Source organism: Spea bombifrons, chromosome 5, assembly GCF_027358695.1.
Source record: "Spea bombifrons isolate aSpeBom1 chromosome 5, aSpeBom1.2.pri, whole genome shotgun sequence".
NCBI lineage: Eukaryota > Metazoa > Chordata > Amphibia > Anura > Pelobatidae > Spea > Spea bombifrons.
In genome coordinates, this window is record NC_071091.1 from 105,631,561 (window position 1) to 105,649,920 (window position 18,360).

Genomic DNA, 18,360 nt, shown 5'->3' on the forward strand with positions numbered 1-18,360 from the left:
ACTATCCAGTAAAAGGATTCATGGAGCTGTTGGTTGGCAGGCTAGTTGGAGGACAGCAGTTGGACAACCCTTGAACTGAGGTCCGGACTGGTAACCGGGCAAATGCTCCAGAGGCAGATCGGGCTTGAAGTAACACTATTGGGACATCTGACCATTACACCAACAGGGACTTTGATGACATCACATTCTAAATATATAGACATTAATATGAAGGATTTCCATAAGATTTTGGAGAGATTCTGTGGGAATTCTTGCCCATTCATCCAGTAGAGCGTTTGGGAGGTCAGGCACTGATGTTGGTCACCATCTTTTTAAAAACTATATTTTAATGAGTTTTCCTTGGTGATAATGGATAATACCCCATTATTTTATTTTTAATGTGAGCTCCTGCTGTGAAAACCTAATTGACTTTGTGACCAGGTCCATTTGCCCTCGTGCCTTTTTTTAATACGCACTTGTGAGTCGTCAAACATAACGGAAAAGAAACATCTAGGGATGAGTAACTCCATGGACCTAGACAACTGACATATTGGTTTGAAGCAGTTTATGTTCGGAAATAAATAATACATTTAAAGATTAAAACTATTCCAGAAAAAATACTAGTGATGGGGTAATATTTGTAGGAAGTTCAATACAGTTATTCTTATTGGGACTTACCAGTACTATAAAATTATCCATTTTTTTATCCAAGCTTTTTATAGGCCATACCTTGAACAAATAACGAGTATTTTGGTTGAATTGGCTAAATTTCTACTCTTTAGTTTCACTATTGGCAACATTTATACTGTGTTGTGGCACTTTAATCCATCAAGAGGAGCGTACCAAGCACACACCAAAGCTGAGCCGATTATGATAGACATTACAGTAATTTAATGCATAAAGTTACTGCTGTGTGCCTCTGAAGTTAGATCTATTTGCTCAGTTTTACTCACTCCTCATAAGCATACTTTCAAACTGTCCGGGTTTGGGCCAGAGTCTTTGGATTAAGCCCTGCTTTTCTGGGTCTCAGGGACAGTTCCTTCTTCCTCTGGGCAGGGGAGTGACATGTGGCCATGCCTAATCCCCGCCCGTGCGGAGCCTTCTCCCACCTAATTATCTGTTATGCCTGCCCACATTCCCTCCAACAAAAGGCACTCTAGGGGTAGCGCCATCCCACAGTATACGTCTCAAAATAATACATTAAATCTGGCATTTTAAAAGTCTTCCATTATCAGTTGATGATCAGTTATTAGATTCTATATCACATTATCACACTTTGCCAGATATTAATCTTTTATTGTTAACAATTAAAACATTATAATTTTAGTAATATTTTTCCATATTATATATATATTATATATATATATATATATTTCTATTACCATTTTCTTCTCTAAATATAATTTATTAGTATAATTTTTTAGCATTTTAACCCACCTGGAATTTCATCTTTTTCTCCATTCGTATGCTTGAAACGTTCGCCCTCGATTTTAACATTCGGACAAAGGACATCTGGAAAAAAAAAAATGGGCAGAAGAAGCGGAGTTTTAATTTTTGTTTTCTCCCAAACAAATTCTATTCATTTAGCTTTTAAGATAAAATAAACCTCGAAATGTATTCCCATAAGGATTCCTTCTTATCACAGGCTTTAAAAACACATCCTGTAACACATTCAGATAAAAAAAATGAAAACATCAACAGAAAAAAAAGTATCTTTTAAGTAGATAAAAAAAAACAGAAAAGTTTGACGGTAATGTGACTTTTAAATGAATATCTGCTCCCTTTATAAACAGATACAGTATATTGATATAAAAACAGTCTGCATTGCATGCATGAAAGATATTTCGACATATTTCCGTGCGTACCGTATCTCTCGCTTGCAGGACCCACTTGTGATTTTAATGGCGTAAAGAGCTACATGTCTGGGTCTGCTCTGTTTAAACAATCAGTAAGTGAGATAGCTAACGGATTGTAAGCTCACTGGAGCAGGGTCCTCGTCTCCTTCTGTACCAGTTTGTCTTAATGTGTGTTAACGTTACTGCCGAATTTTATATTTTTAGCTTAAATTTTAATTTTTTTTTTTATAAATGGAGAGGGGACCTGCTCATTGTTCATTTAAACTTTAAACATAAGTTTATGGAGAAAGTATGGACCAATAAGAAAAAAAATATATAATATAAATATAAATAATATTTATTTAAGAGTATAAACGGCTGCAAAAAGGGGGATGATATCATCATCTGGGAAAAGAAAATTAAAATCATCATGGGGTCCATATTGTAAATGCATGGGGGAATTCTTCAGATCCTCCGCTATGTATTTGCCCCTCTTTCCACCCCCAGTCAGCTATTTTCCACACCTCCAGTCAGCTCCAGCGCTGTGTGGAAAGTGCTCCCATAGATTTTAATAGGAGCACTTTCTTGCCACAGCCTAGGTCCATTCAACTATTAAGATTTTGTGAATCTCGGAAGCCCAGATACAACCGGAGCCACGTGAGCTACGCTTTAAGTTGAATAAACCCGAAATCTATGACCAGGAAGATATTTCCTCGGCTAAAGGAACACTCCAGTCCTCCATTTACATACAATGCAAATTGGAGTCCATTTTAGCATTTTGCAAACCAGTGCATGTATTATTTCTACTGTGGTTACAAAAAAGACTTCTCCTTCCCCTTCCTGCATTCACCGAAAGCATGAAGCGTACTTAGGTACACATCCCACACATGTCGAGTATTGCTGAATCAATTATATCAGAGTGTCGGGCCTCTTAGCTTGGTAGTATGGGAGTTGAAATCCCATTGCTTTTCATAGCTACATCTCATGAACAGGAAGCATACTTAAGTACACTTCCTGCTTCAGAATTAGTAGGCAATGGGCGGAGGAAAGTGACTTCCTGCTTCAGAATTAGTAGGCAATGGGCGGAGGAAAGTGACTTCCTGCTTCAGAATGAGTAGGCAATGGGCGGAGGAAAGTGACTTCCTGCTTCAGAATTAGTAGGCAATAGGCGCAAGAAAGTGAGCTTCAAAATGGATTCTAACATCCATAAAAAGAAAAGGAAATTGGGGACTAGATTGTGTAGCTTGCCAGTAGTCTTACTGCTTTGTGGGCCAGCAAGCTTATAAACAGACCTGTTGATAAGTGGTCTTGTTCTATATTTTGTACACCATATACCAAAATATTTTTCTTTAATTTTTATTTTTTTTAAAACATATTTTTGCATTATTTTTATCCAATAAAAAAAACATGAAATAAATGTTTAGAAAAAAAAACAAACCTTTTTTTCAATCTTTACTAAATTTAATCAATATTCATTCAAACCCCCCCCAATCTTTTCCATTTGCGAAACTTCAAACAGACATTTTTCCTTCGCTAACACAATCGCTTTGATTGTTCGATGAAACGCAGGTAGCACCTCAAGTGCTTATAATGGCAGCAAACCAAAGAGAATCCTCAGAGAGAGAGTCAACAACCCGCGCGAGGAGCAGAACATGGAAATACACACAAACGCTCTTTTTGTTCCTTGTGAACAGGTCCACGCCTGCTACATGAAAGAGAACGAATTTGGAAAGTGCTTCATTGAGCGACTAAACCAAAAGGGATTACACCTTTTGATAATATTCCCATAACGCCTTTTAAAACGAGTCACGCAAATGAAAAAATGTAGCGCAGTAGAATTTTGAGTAGGATATCTGACATCTGCGTTACTCTCTAAATGTGGCGTGTGTTCTCTGATGCTCGACTTGTGTTAACGTTTGGCGTCGAGGCTATGGCGTCGTTCCTCTTAATGTTTCGGGAGCCGGCATCATTTCAAGAGTTCTTTTACCTACCCTTTCTCTGGCCACCAACACGTCTCACTCTTCCATGGTCCTTCTCATGAAGTCTATGTCCTTCTTGCCCTACTGAATCACTAGATCAACTCTTAAGTCGTCCATGTCCATTGAACATCGACGCTAGCCATTTTTGGGTCTCTGTTCCTCAGTATTCTCACACTTTCGTCTTTTAATGACTTGGATACCCCTTCAATATAAGGTCAAGATTATTCACAAACAATTGTATCATCACAGAAGGGGGAGCCTGCTGTTTAAGCGTTACCGGCAAACATTCTAAGCTCCTAGAAGAGATCAGAGGAGGAAAGAGGGGAATGAAGAGGGACTCTGCCTCATAAATAGGGACGCTTGGGAGGTCTTTCTCATGGTGCTTATAAAGAGAGTAACACATATCCCGCTTTTAATCCACAGGTTTAGACCTTATCCTCCTGAGTCTTAATTCCTCTTTTCTACCGTCTTCAAAAAGCTATTTCTATATTTGCTTTAAAGCTTAAATTTAAATAATCTACAGTCAGGGTTGGACTGGCCACCTGGGACACCAGGCACACTCATGCGATCTGCCGCCCCAATGCGGCCCCCGGCTGGATTTGCCGGCCGCACGCTGCGCGAGTATAAGAACGTAAAGTGCAGCGGCGCCTATACAGCCGTCAGCTTACATCATCAGTCGGGCGCCGGCCTTAAAGTGCCAGCGACACCTCGTCTTCCCCAACCCGGCCGTGCCTCAACCCTACCAAATAATCTTTGTCTATTGACAAATAAATAGACATTTTCTTGATTTGTTTAATAAAAGAGTAAAATTAAAAATGCAAAAGTAAAAATGTCAAATATTAAACCACGTTAAATACAAAGCGTGAAATACAAGGCATGTAAATTATACGTATATATATATGCTGTATATACACAGATATAGATTTATTATACACATATATATATATATATACCAAAAATGAAATATGTTCCTAAAATTGATTTTTTTCCCTAGTTCTTAAAAAATGCATTTTTTTTATTAACAGCCAGCACGATGCATAAAATATTTATAACCAGACAGGCTTTCAGCGCCAATAAATCATTAGTTGCCTGGTGTACAGATGAGTAAACATGACAAATTATTACCATTTCTGGAGAAAAAAAAACCCAGTAAATTCAGGTTATGATTTTGGGAATAGAGATAAATTCAGCGTAGCTGAAAGTGTCAGTCCTGTCCTGAGCCTGATTCTGTTTCTATTTACTCACTGGCGTTCGCGAATGCATTTTACGGTGAGTTATTGCACCTGTCTCGTCTCCAAAGGACGGAACATAACCTAAAAATAGACACTAGATTTTTTTGGGAATATATATATTTTTTTTATTGGGTTTCATTAAAGGAACACTCCAGCCATGATATGCACTTTAATGTATGTGATGTACTATGTATTTATGATATGTATATAATGTGATACGTAAGTTTCTTTCCTGTGTCCTTGCCCTAACCCACCTAACACCAGGCATGGTCCCACTCCACTTCAAGCCATGCTCATCTCTCCCATTTTAAAGAAGCTCTCCCTAGATCCTGCATCCCCATTAAACTACCGTCCAACTTCTCTTCTCTGCCAAGCTTCAAGATACTAAAATGTTTGACCAATAGTTACCTAACCCTATTTTCTTTCCTCTAACCCTTCTGGTTTCCATCTGCAAATGCCCTACTGAGACAGTCGTCCTCAAATTGCTAACAGTCTCCTGCCCATAGAAACAGAAGGTCACGTTTCCCGTGTAGACTCGTGGACCTCTCTGCAGCCTCTGTCACTGTTGATGACCCCTCTATTCCGGCAAAACCTGTATTCTCATGGTGTCCGCAGCATGCCTCCCTCATGGTTCAAATCCTATCTCTATCACCTCGTCCTACTTGTGTATTCATCATGTTTCCCGTGCTATATCTGTTCTCTGGAGCTCCTTACCCATTTCTACCAGAGTCGCATCTACCCATCTACCTACCCTCCAAATACCCTCCACCTCAGCTCTTCTCTCCACCTTCAAAATCTCATGGCCACCGATTCATTCCTCACCCAATCAGCCCCTCTCCTTCCACCTCAATCACCCTCAACCTCCTAGTAGATTATAAACTAACAAGAGCAGGGCCATCTTCTCTTTCTGTACCAGTAGGTCCATATCTGGGAACTCTGCAGAAGAAGTGCTGCCCCTCCAGGTCTCTGGATCGCCAACAGAAAACTGCGGCGTTCTGACACTCACTGTCCCCCTTAAGCAACGGCGTGTCCAGCCACATCAGTGTGACAGCCCACCAATGTCAGCATGAACTCCCACCGATGTCAGCGGGACCCCTCTCTCCGCACCTGTGACATCTTACATCCAGCAAGGGGGGGCTCTGGAGTCATAAAGTTCCCAGGTACGAGTATCTCTTAACTTAATCTTATTGTCAAACTGTATGTGGTCAGTGTTCACGTTATCGTTAAATTTCACTGCCCCCCACCCATTATAATAGCGCTACGGAATCTGCCGGCGCTCCATTAATAAATGGGGGCCCAATTTCATTGCCGTTTAATTAGCCAGAGAAACGAAATACTAGACTAAGGTCCAATGTTTACCCAGATGAAGGTCTTTTAACTCTTTACAACGGCTAAATATTTAATTTCCTCCTTCAAAGTCATCGCCCCATATCTAAGTCATATCTATACGATGGAGCATTATTCATTCGCATCATATTTGAGGGGCATTAAAATTTTAGCACATCATCTGGAAACTTTTATTATTTTGAACTTTCCCCCGCACCAGGCACGGCACGAGTCTCTTTTTCTCTGACCCCCTCGATAATTTCACATCTCGAAACGGCGGACGAACAACAAACTTCAAAAGAAAATGTAATTTCAAATGTAAGAGGATAGGCTTGCCCAGAAGGCATACATTATCAGAGCTCGCTGCTACAAAGAAGAAAGAATGACTAGTATGCAGCCATGACCTCCAGGATTCGTGATTTAGAAGCTCTTCATACGAGAACCCTTAATCACGTCGCTCCTCGGCTTCTCGCATAACCCAAGACGCAGAGATAATTTTGCTCTTATCTAACGATGCCCTTACATCTCTCGGCTGAACAAAACACATATCTTTTTTTTTTTTGATACATTTAATATGACCGACTTTAAATTATTCAGAAGTTAACAAGTATCTCGGTACTCTTCTCAACCAGCTGGGAACATCGATATTTCCCGATAACGCCAAATGAGATGAGTACCGTTCCATAAAGGAACGTAGAATTGGACAGTAGAAACATCTGACCAACTCTCAAGTAGGGGATGGAGGACGGGGGACTATTTATGGGAACTATACCCCTTGGTTGACCCAAGAGGAGGGGTGAATTTTGGCCACCTTTGGTTAATAAGGATTCCTCTATTAACCAGTTATATATTTTAACTTTATTTTATTAGATTTATTCAGAGCGATGAAGAACTCGCATCAGTGACATCACGCCCCCCTCGGACAAGAAATGCTTCCTAAACTCCAGTAACCCAGGGACAGTGACCCAGAGAGCTGGAGAAACAGGATTTCACCTGCAGACTCCGGTGGAAACCTTGGTGTTTCCTTTAGATAATAATCTAAAACTAGGATCAGAGTCTTGGAAGTAATCTAAGGAAGTTTTACGTTACCAAGAGAGTGATAGATATATGGAATAGCCTCCCAGTAGAGGTCAATACTTTAAGATATTTAACCATGCATGGAATAGGCGTCTGACTATCCTCAATCTAAAGACGTGACCATGGACTGATTCCTTCTATCTGCTCCTTTACATTGCTGACATTTCTTATTTGCAAAACCCTGATAGCCCCTATAGTAATATTCCGCTAACCCCTCCAACACTCCAACCCCCCCCAAAAAAGTGCGCGTTAAATTAATTTCGCTGTCCCTTTTCAAATTCCTTTTCAGATTCTTAATCCATTTGTTAGCAGCAATTCACAAAAAGGGACAACATGATCCAATCTCCTCGGTCATAATAAGAAGCCGCACACAAAGGGGTCTTCGTCTCTTTTGTTCCCGCATTCCTTTCACATTTCTTTTGTGTCCGCAGAAGCCAATGATTGTCACTGGAACATTCGGATTAAGCAAAATGTTATTTTGAAAACGTGCCTTTTCGAAGGGGGGGGGGTCTATTCGAGCGGCCGCTAATGTCACAGAATACATTTTCAGCGAGTTAAGTAACATAATGGTAACTTATTTAGGACCTGAGAGTCAATGTGGGGAGGAAAACTTCCAAGCACCAAGCGCAATTCCCATGAGTTAAATAGAGAATAAAACAAAAAATAAGTCTTGAAAGAGGTTTTAAAATACACCTTTTTGATCAGCCAACCATGAAGCTAACCTGAGATATACAGACTTGTTCTCCGAGTTACTTTTCCTATGGTAGATCTGATAATGTCCTTTTAACTGCAGTATCTGAAGATTGAAGAGCAAAGACATGAATAAATAGAATTCTAAATAAAACATTCTAAATATCAGTTAAGATAAGGAATCATTTACTGTCAGGGGTCTCTAACTCCCGGACTGATTTGTGCCACCTTTAAGTTATGGATTGCGTATTTCGGAAAAAAAAATCATTTTTCAAGGTTGTTTCGCAAAGTTTTCCCTGTCATCCATCTTTGTCTAGTACGATTCTCTTATAAAAATGGTTTGGCAGTCATCCTACCCCGAACCTGCTTTATGTATGAGTCTAAAATAAAGTGTTTAGCATCATTAAATTATGTCTGGAAAATGCCTTTTTTTAAAAAAAAAATCATGAAGCTGAAGGAATTCATCATGTAGGATGAACAAACTTGATGTTACTTGAAAAGCCTTACCCAACATCAAGTTTGTTCTTCCTACATGATGAATTCCTTCAGCTTCATGATCAAGAAGACCTCCACATGATCAGTTCTCAGTTGGGTCTACATTCTCATGAGGCATAGGCCCTGTTTGTGCTATAAACCCTTTTGCCCCTCTTTCCAACCTTTGTTGCCCTCTTTCCCCCTCTGATACCCCTCTTTTCTAGAGCTCTGAAGCTGGGTATGAGGGTATCACAGGGTTCTACAGCCCTAAAAGCCACAAAAATGCATGCAAGTCACTGAAAAGTTTAGATATTTACACAGAAAGAATATCTAACACAGGTGCATCATGAAAAAACGCCCCTAGAAGACCAGTGACGTACCTGTTACGTCATTATTAAAAAATGGCCCCATGTTTCCATAATTGTGGGATAGCCACTGCTTTTGACTGCTCCCTGACCATAGGTGTCAGTCTACAGCACATCTCATACATTTCTGTGCTTGTAATTGCTTCTACAGCCAATCAGACGAATGGACACAGATGACAAAGGCAGGGCTTGTAAGCATACTTGGGAACATCCAGACTCTGGCTTCCTGGAGCCCTCACTTGTCAGGATGCTGGTGGGCAGGTGGACTAGCCCCAAACGCATACAAATTTACACTGACACGAAGAAGCGGAACTTCACCCACTCATTTAGTTAGGATTTACATAAGAAAACGTGGGGAAAAAAAAAGGTTTTTCCTTTATTTTTTATAGTTTTAAATAAATTGCTCATACTAAATGTTCAAATAAACAGGTAAGTATGGTAGCAAAAGAAAGCTCTACCTCTCCTTGAAATCCCCCCCCCCAATATTTAGTTTCTATGGGCATGAAAAAAAAACGGTAGTGAAGGGGTTAAATAACTAAGAAACATATGAGGCATAAATAATGAAACTTGGGATACACTTTTAAAAAACCCTAAAGGACTGTGAGACGCTACACTGATCATCTTCCCAAAAAGCTGAGCAAATCAATACCTTGGCAGATCTAATCTCGGAGACCCCGGGGTCTCGGCCAGACGTCAAACAGACCCAGATTTTGGATTTAAACAAGTCCCAGCGCAACTTTCTTAAGGAAATGGGTTGCAGGCTGAGTTCATAAGTAAACGTTAAATACGTGTCTGTCATTTTTGGCCCCCACCGGACCTCTGATACGCCATCGACAAGACCTCAGCAGCTTCCCTGATTAAAAAAAAAGAAGAAGATATCCCCTCTGCTCCCACGCCGCAAAATCAAATCTTTAATTTGTCTTTTTCGTCCTCAGAGTACAAGCCGAGGCTCTCGATTTTATAGCTACAAGCAGGCTGGGGATTGATGCAGCTGTTTTAATTCTGTTAGAGCTGGCTTCTTATAATGATTATCATTTCTCACTGTTTTCTAAATGTTTTTTTTTTGTTGTTTTTTTGTTTGTTTTATTATTTTTAACAAAATAAATAAAACAAAAATCTAATTTTAAATTAAAGATGGAAAAAAAAACACTTACTGAAGAAACATACATGATATGCGGACATTTAGTAAAAACAAAGTAATTGTACTTCATTTTACTACATTTAGTAGAGAAATCTCTATGCCGACTTCTGAATTTCTTGTATGGATCAAATCCATCAATAAATTCCTCGACACATTTAAAGATTTAATCCCCCCTCCAAAAAAAAAAATAGATTTTAGGCCGATCTTAGTTTTCTTAATTAAAATTTAATTTTCATGAGTATGTTGGAATGTATTACTTAAAGTTCTATAAAGAATAAAATATTTCCATTAACGTATCGTTAGTCAATGAAAAAGAAAAAAATCAATAATATTTCCAAATTTTGTTTTGGGTTATTTATGCCTAAGAAGTGTCCATTTTTATTGGAAATTCAATATTTCCCTGCTGCTGCCCTCCTTCTCCGCGGAAGGAGGGCAGCCAATCAGCGACAGGATAAGGTTCCAGTCGAAATCAATGCCCTGCATGCGTACGGTGGTCTGAATAGTTCTAAAGCTGACCCGCGGTCTCTATATCACATGAAGGGACATATCTTCTGCATAGTAAATAGCTAGGGGGGGATGGGGAAAGGGGCAAATGTATATAGGGGGGGGTAAAATAAACCCTGGGGAAATTTAAAGGGACCACACATCTACTCAGTGTATTATAGTGCATATGACGGCTGGCGTGTCCCTTTAAAGACAGCAAAATTACAGGATACAGCACAGAAAAATACACAAAAATAAACCCGGGCATGACGGGAACGGTCTAAGCATCGCCGCGTAAGTAAAGCAGTGGCTGGGTCTGTAATAATGGCTCCCCGGCTGTTTCCGGACGTTGAACTTTCATCTTTACTCAGAAAGTGAAAACTATTTAGAGAAGATGGAACATGAATGAAAACCCCAAATTGTGGTTAGAAAACAGCAAACCGATAATTTTACAAGATAATTACTACCGTTAGACGTACCGCGGCTCGGAGCAGCCATATGATGCCTGAGAGTGCATATGAAAGCGAACTCTGGCCAGACAATTGGATACCTGCCAACTATCCCAGGTTTTTGCAGGGCCTTTCCGATGTTTAGTCCCTCTACAGCTTTTTAAGGGCAGTGGGAAATAGAGGACAGTTGAGAAGATCGCCTGACCAGCCCAGGTTCTGTAAAATCAACGTCTGTGCTGTGGGCTATTTGGGGTAGGGTAGTTGCGAGGATTAGGGTAAAATGTGTGGGGGCAGGAAAAAAAACAGTATTGAACGAAATGATGAATATCCAGGCTCCAGCTACCCAGAGTCCTCCTTTTTTTGGCACATGGGCCCCGCTGAGGTCAGTGAGCGGTCCTGACGTCATCGGAGGTGGTCTACTGGCCTCAGTGGCCCATTTCCACCAAAAGCTGGCCGTTTTTCTAAGAGAAGTGGGAGACCGGGAGAGTTCCCAGGTATGATGGTGGGGTTTACGTTAACCTGAGGCTGGTAATCTAGCCTCAAAAATATTACTCCAGAATCCCTCCACGCATTTGCAAGGGGGGGACACGATGACATTTTAAAGGGACCACCCAGCTGCCATATGCATTAAAGTACGTGCGATGGCTGGAGTGTCCCTCGAAACGCATTACTTGGTAAATCAACACAGCCACTCGTCAGATGAGGATTTAGTTGTCATCTCTGTCCCACCAAAGCTGCACGTGTTTAGTCTGTCACCAAGAAGCCGTCTGCGGTTCTTGTCTATTACTCGATACTTAACACCATCTGGAATGATAACAGCCCCGACAGGCCGGGGCAAGTGACCATACCAATAATATGAATCCAGAGGCCTGGCTGCACCACGTGGTGTAATAACGTAAATCCACAACTCTTTAGCTTTGGCTACCCGGAGCCCAACGTTGGCCGATGCAATGGCGCTCCCGCGACCCAGGGTTTCACCTAACTGAGCCAGATAATAGGTGCTGCGTCCCTTTAAGACACAGATTGGTCATATATACGAAAAACAGATTATTTTGAAACTGACTTTTTTTTTTTACAGAAATGTTTTCTGATTGTCGTAGTAAAATTCGAAAAAAAACCCATAATCCATCGGTAACATTCCAAAAATTCCACAAGTTCCAACAATAGCTTCACATTACATGACAGTTACGCTGACTAACGCTGTACGTTCCCATTCTCGTGTATTTTATATCGTATAATATTATCTGTTATTTATTAACCATCATATTTTGTGTGGCGCTGTACAGCGGGTCTACAGGACATTTTTATAAAAAAAAAAAAAAAATCTGCAAAATTTCTTCAAACCCACTATGAAAGAGTTAAAACCACACAAAAGGGATGCTGACATTCGCGTGTAAAATGATAAATATGTGTATTATTGATGTGTTGTTAAGAGAAATAAATGATTGTATAAGATGTGCTGTATCTTTGAAGAGTTTTGCAGGGGGCTACAGAGCTTATGACATCATTTTTCGGCGCTCAGGCAGCGTGTGATGACCTCAAGGGGGAAGAAGAGCGGTGTGTGTTAGTATGTATGTGTTAGTAGGTTACTGTGTGTGAATATGTGTGTTAGTATGTTACTGTGTGTGAATGTGTGTTAGTAGGTTACTGTGTGTAAGTATGTCACTGATCCTGGTCTAGGCCAACAAGGCCTAGGTTGGTAGGCATATGTCGCATAACAGAGCCCCCGATTGCCCTATTGAGGGGTCAGGCTCCTTCTTGCACCACCATTCAATGGGCCTCTTAGAAGGGAGATCACTGATCTCTATTAACACTATGGAAGCCTCCGCACGTCATTGAAAGGTCATAGCCGAGATATGACATCAAATCCCGGCACTCAGCATTAAGGACCACGGTTGGCGACGGGGGGGGCTTTGGTGGGACTGTCCCGGGTTAGACTTGGGCAGCGCCAAATATAAACATGGCACTGACAGCCCCTGTCAGAAAGGGGGAGGCGCAACCAAAATATAGAGCACTAATGTGAAAATATAATGGGGTCACATCTAGCGTGGCCGTTCTGGGTAAGTGCCTTATAGCTTTATATAAAACCGGCCTTAGATATGACATCATCGCCTCCAGGAAGTCACTAATATAAGCCAACTCCATCATCGACGGTCAGGTGAGCTGGCTGTGAGTGATACTAGTTGTTGGTTTGAATGCGGGCATTGACAACTTTCAATCAGTAGTGAGAATTGTCAGAGCACAGATGGGGAGGGAGCTGCAGCTTCTCCCTAAGTATCATATATATATATAGAGAGAGAGAGGGACATTATACTCTCTCTTTAATTTATTTTTAACGACAATAAATTTGTCACATAAAAGTTTTAGCGCAACGGGTTGGCTGTCTAGACCGCTACAAACTGTTTAAACACTTAAGGAGAGATTAGCCAAGCCGTGCGATCACTTAGACTGAAACATTATCTGAATATAAAGGACGCGGAAACGAACGGCAGCTGCCCTGACAGCATCCGTCTGACAGAATAAAGGATTATCAAGGTTATACATTTCATCGCCGGCTTAGGAAACGTTAACAAGCGAGCGCGTTATGTAGATAATGATAATATTCCCGCGACGCGAAGACAGACACTATCCGGCGGCAATAAACGCTGACGGGAGACAAAAACAACAACTTTATCAGGTGGAACAAACAAGCGGAAACTACTTATATGGTAATACCAAATATATATATATATGATTCTAATTATAATTCTAACAAAACTGTTAGAACAAGAGGCAATAATCTAGAAACTAGAGGGTCAGAGGCTCAGATGTAATGTAAGAAAGTTTTAATTTACTGAGAAGGGGTAGATGCGTGGTACAGCGTTCCAGCATAGGTGGTAGAGGGTAATACAGCGAGGGCATTAAACAGGCATGGGATAGACATACGGCTCCTGAATCTAAGACGAGACCAACGACTGATTGAGGTCGCCGTCAGCAATTTTTGTTTTATTTTTTAAATTTATATTTTTACACGCCTGTAAAAAATACATGATTTTCCACTGTCCTAAAAATCAAAGTTTTGGGGTTATTATTAATTCTTATTAATTATGTAGAGCATATAACGCAGACTAGGACACACAAAAAAAGGACCCAGTAACCGTTTCCTTTGGCCTCCATAAATACCTTCCATTCGGTTAATATTTTATGAGAGTAGTTGTTCCGATAGTCACCGAGCCAGTACCCGGAACGCGCTTTTCAGAACGTATGAGCCCCCGGCCCCCGGCCCCCGGCGCCTTAATCTGCTTTGTTATTTTTGCCGCGCTAAATAAAAACAGCGAAGCGATGACGAGCGCAGACCCCCCTATCTGTTACAGTAACGTTACCCCGAATGCTTCCTACTCCCTGGGTTAAAAGCGGCCCCCGCAGACCCCCGGGTGTTGGAAAGGCATGAATGCAGACAGTGTGCCCCGGCGGACGGGCTGTAACCTAATAATCTGGCACGGACCCCAACGCCGACTCGGCGGTGCCTTCCAAAATAAAGCGGACAGATGAACGGGAGTCCGTAGTCTGGAAATGTCATGCTGACGATTTGCTGACGATCTTTAACCCTATCAGTGCCAGTTTCACACTGTTTATAATTATTTTATTATTTTAAAATTATATTATCTTCCATATAAACATAATATATATATATATATTATGTCTTAAATATGCATATATATATTATACATTCTATTTTTCTATTATTTACATTAAAAATATTATTTATTTATTTATTTTATTTTGTTATTCTTTTTTTTTGTCATTTACAAATTCCTTTAGCTAACAAAGTAAAAGGATTATGTTCATCGTGTATTATGCCTGTATGACAATTTTAGCGTCCGGTACAGTAAGTAATTTTTCAGTATATATATATATATACGTATGTGTAGATTAAATGATCCATTTATTTGATATGTTGTGATCTTGCTCGGTGGAAGGCGGATACTTCGTATGTTCTTTATTCCCTATCCTCCTAATATTTTCTACCATCTACTTAACCCCGGAGATGCACTTACCTTTGGCGCTGCCCCAGTACTGACCCCCAGACGCCCCCTCCGCGGTTTGCATCTTCCATGCATTAAAAGGAACATCATGCCTTTATGACACGGAGATATGATGTCATATCCCCCCTGACGAGTTAAGGTGACGAATTTAGAGGTAAAAGTCTAATTTTCTAACTCAATAACCAAAGAGGGCACACACTAATTTCCCTAATTTAACGTGCATTTAATTTGAAAACTAGTTTTCATTATTGCATACATTGTATTTAATTAATTCAGTATTCCCAATGATACATTTAATTTTAACTTTTTTACTATATATGAAAAACACAATAAATGTATACAGGCCCATGTAGGAGACAAACTAAAATTACAGCTTAAAAATACATGATATATACATTTATTTATATATATATATATATATATATATATATAATATACGGTATATATAAACATACATTATATATATATATATATATACGGTATGTTTAATATATTTTTGTCAATGGGCACAGTTTGCCACCTGTGGAATTATAAACCCCCCCTGGTGAAAGATGATTTTATAAATAAAGCGATCATAGCAGAATGTATAGATGTCACCGGTTACATCAAAATAGCGTCACCGAAATTCTCTCTTAAAAATAGAATCTATTTAAAGGGCATATTAAAACCATCTGCTGGGATCGGTGCTGCTTGTTAAAAATAAGACGGATTAATCAAAACATTCTCTTTTTAGAATTTTTTTAAATAATTTCTACCGTGCAAATGCGAAAAAAAAAAAGAATCTGTTTTCTCTCTTATAGGGGTAGTCACGATATTATGATATCAGCTGTTGTCCTTCTTTTAAGTAAATGGGCATGTATTGGCGAACCAGTAAGGGAAATTACGGACGGGATAGACATACGGCTCCTGAATCTAAGACGAGACTGACGACTGATTAAGGTTTGAGTCTTTACAGCGGGAGAAGCGGGCAGCCGTCGGTCTATTGTCCTATGTTGACGCAGAGTCTCCAGGTAATGCTCCACTTCTCCGGGTCTCTGGCTCAGTTTTTTGGTAATGCCTATTTCCCAGCCAGGTTCTGCCCTCTGTTGGACAAGCCCGGTCCCTACATGAGGCTAGCCCTGCCTCGTGAATAAAGCCACTACCCCAGAAAACGGAGACCTCTACGTAGGCAAACCTGGACCATTGAAGGTCCTACACATGGAGATGGCTTCCTTTTAATATATTTTTGTAGACCACCATTAACATTTTTGAGCACTATTATAAACCCTTTGTAAATGTCCCCCCGGGTTATTTAGTTCCGGGCTCTCTTCTGGATCTTTCAGAAGGGTTTTACCGGGGAACTTGGGCTATTCTGCATTTTTAAAGACAGACCAGAGGGGCATGCAACAGAGACGCCTCTATCTAAAAACCTCTACGTCTCCCTGTCTCCAGACTTGTAATCAAATTTGAAGAGGCCTCCACGGTATCACGGTATACAAAAGAATGAATTAGCGAAACTGATGGGTATCACCGTCTACAAACCTACTCGCCCTGGCTGCAACGCAGCTTTTTGCCGTCATCTGTGAATAGGGTCCTCCAAGGACCGATGAATTCATTAGTCTTCCAAATGTAATCATTCTGTTTGTTTCAGCATTTATTATAGATAGAGTTTCATTTTATAAAATTATCGGGAGGCTGGTGCGGCGATGTGGGAGCTAAAGGGTTAATATGTCAATTAAAATATCTTACAACCGGTACAATTTAAGGGGAACCCCTACTGTTTTTTTTCCTAGTATCAGATCAAAAATCCGGTTCCACTGTTTTCTTTTTTCAAATAGTTTGTTTTTTGCATAGTCTTTTGTGTTTGTTTTCAGGCAGCTGCATATTAACCGTTTGTATGAGTTCTTACTCTGTTACCTGATCTCCGATCTACTAAACACCCCGACTCCTTATCATACTGCCTGTGGGAAATAATATAATGGCCCAGTCTTAATCACCCAGACAAGACACTTTGACTAATGAAAGTCTATGGAGGAACGGACTTCATTAGCATTGCCATAAAGGATCAGCTCAGTGTGGTGTTTGAGCCGGGAAAGTCACCCAAAATATCACCTGACTGACAGCAACGGCGGCTCCAGGTCTGCAGATAAAGGGAGTTTATTGGGAGTTATAATACTGTATACAGCGCTGGGGGTTATATTACTGTATACAGCACTGGGGGTTATATTACTGTATACAGCGCTGGGGGTTATATTACTGTATACAGCGCTGGGGGTTATATTACTGTATACAGCGCTGGGGGTTATATTACTGTATACAGTGCTGGGGGGTTATATAAATGTATACAGTGTGGGGTTATATTACTGTATACAGAGCTGGGGGTTATATTACTGTATACAGCGCTGGGGGTTATATTACTGTATACATCGCTGGGGGTTATATTACTGTATACAGCGCTGGGGGTTATATTACTGTATACAGCGCTGGGGGTTATATTACTGTATACAGTGCTGGGGGGTTATATAAATGTATACAGTGTGGGGTTATATTACTGTATACAGCGCTGGGGGGTATATTACTGTATACAGCGCTGGGGGGTATATTACTGTATACAGCGCTGGGGGTTATATTACTGTATACAGTGCTGGGGGGTTATATTACTGTATACAGTGCTGGGGGTTATATTACTGTATACAGCGCTGGGGGGTTATATTACTGTATACAGCGCTGGGGGGTTATATTACTGTATACAGCGCTGGGGGTTATATTACTGTATACAGAGCTGGGTGTTATATTACTGTATACAGCGCTGGGGGGTTATATTACTGTATACAGCGCTGGGGGGTTATATTACTGTATACAGCGCTGGGGGGTTATATTACTGTATACAGTGCTGGGGGTTATTACTGTATACAGCGCTGAGGGTTATATTACTGTATACAGCGCTGGGGGTTATATTACTGTATACAGCGCTGGGGGGTTATATTACTGTATACAGTGCTGGGGGGTTATATTACTGTATACAGTGCTGGGGGTTATATTACTGTATACAGCGCTGGGGGGTTATATTACTGTATACAGCGCTGGGGGGTTATATTACTGTATACAGCGCTGGGGGTTATATTACTGTATACAGAGCTGGGTGTTATATAACTGTATACAGCGCTGGGGGGTTATATTACTGTATACAGCGCTGGGGGGTTATATTACTGTATACAGCGCTGGGGGGTTATATTAATGTATACAGTGCTGGGGGTTATTACTGTATACAGCGCTGAGGGTTATATTACTGTATACAGCGCTGGGGGTTATATTACTGTATACAG

The 18,360-nt window shown here is 40.5% G+C and overlaps 1 protein-coding gene across 1 annotated transcript in view; it reads right to left on the minus strand.

Annotated features, from left to right (window-relative positions):
- COL22A1 (collagen type XXII alpha 1 chain) overlaps positions 1-18,360 on the minus strand; it is a 108,156-nt gene that overhangs the window by 65,750 nt on the left and 24,046 nt on the right. The window contains exon 4 of the mRNA XM_053466159.1: positions 1,417-1,491. Coding sequence (XP_053322134.1) covers positions 1,417-1,491 — 75 coding nt within the window. The remainder of the gene's footprint in view (positions 1-1,416; positions 1,492-18,360) is intronic.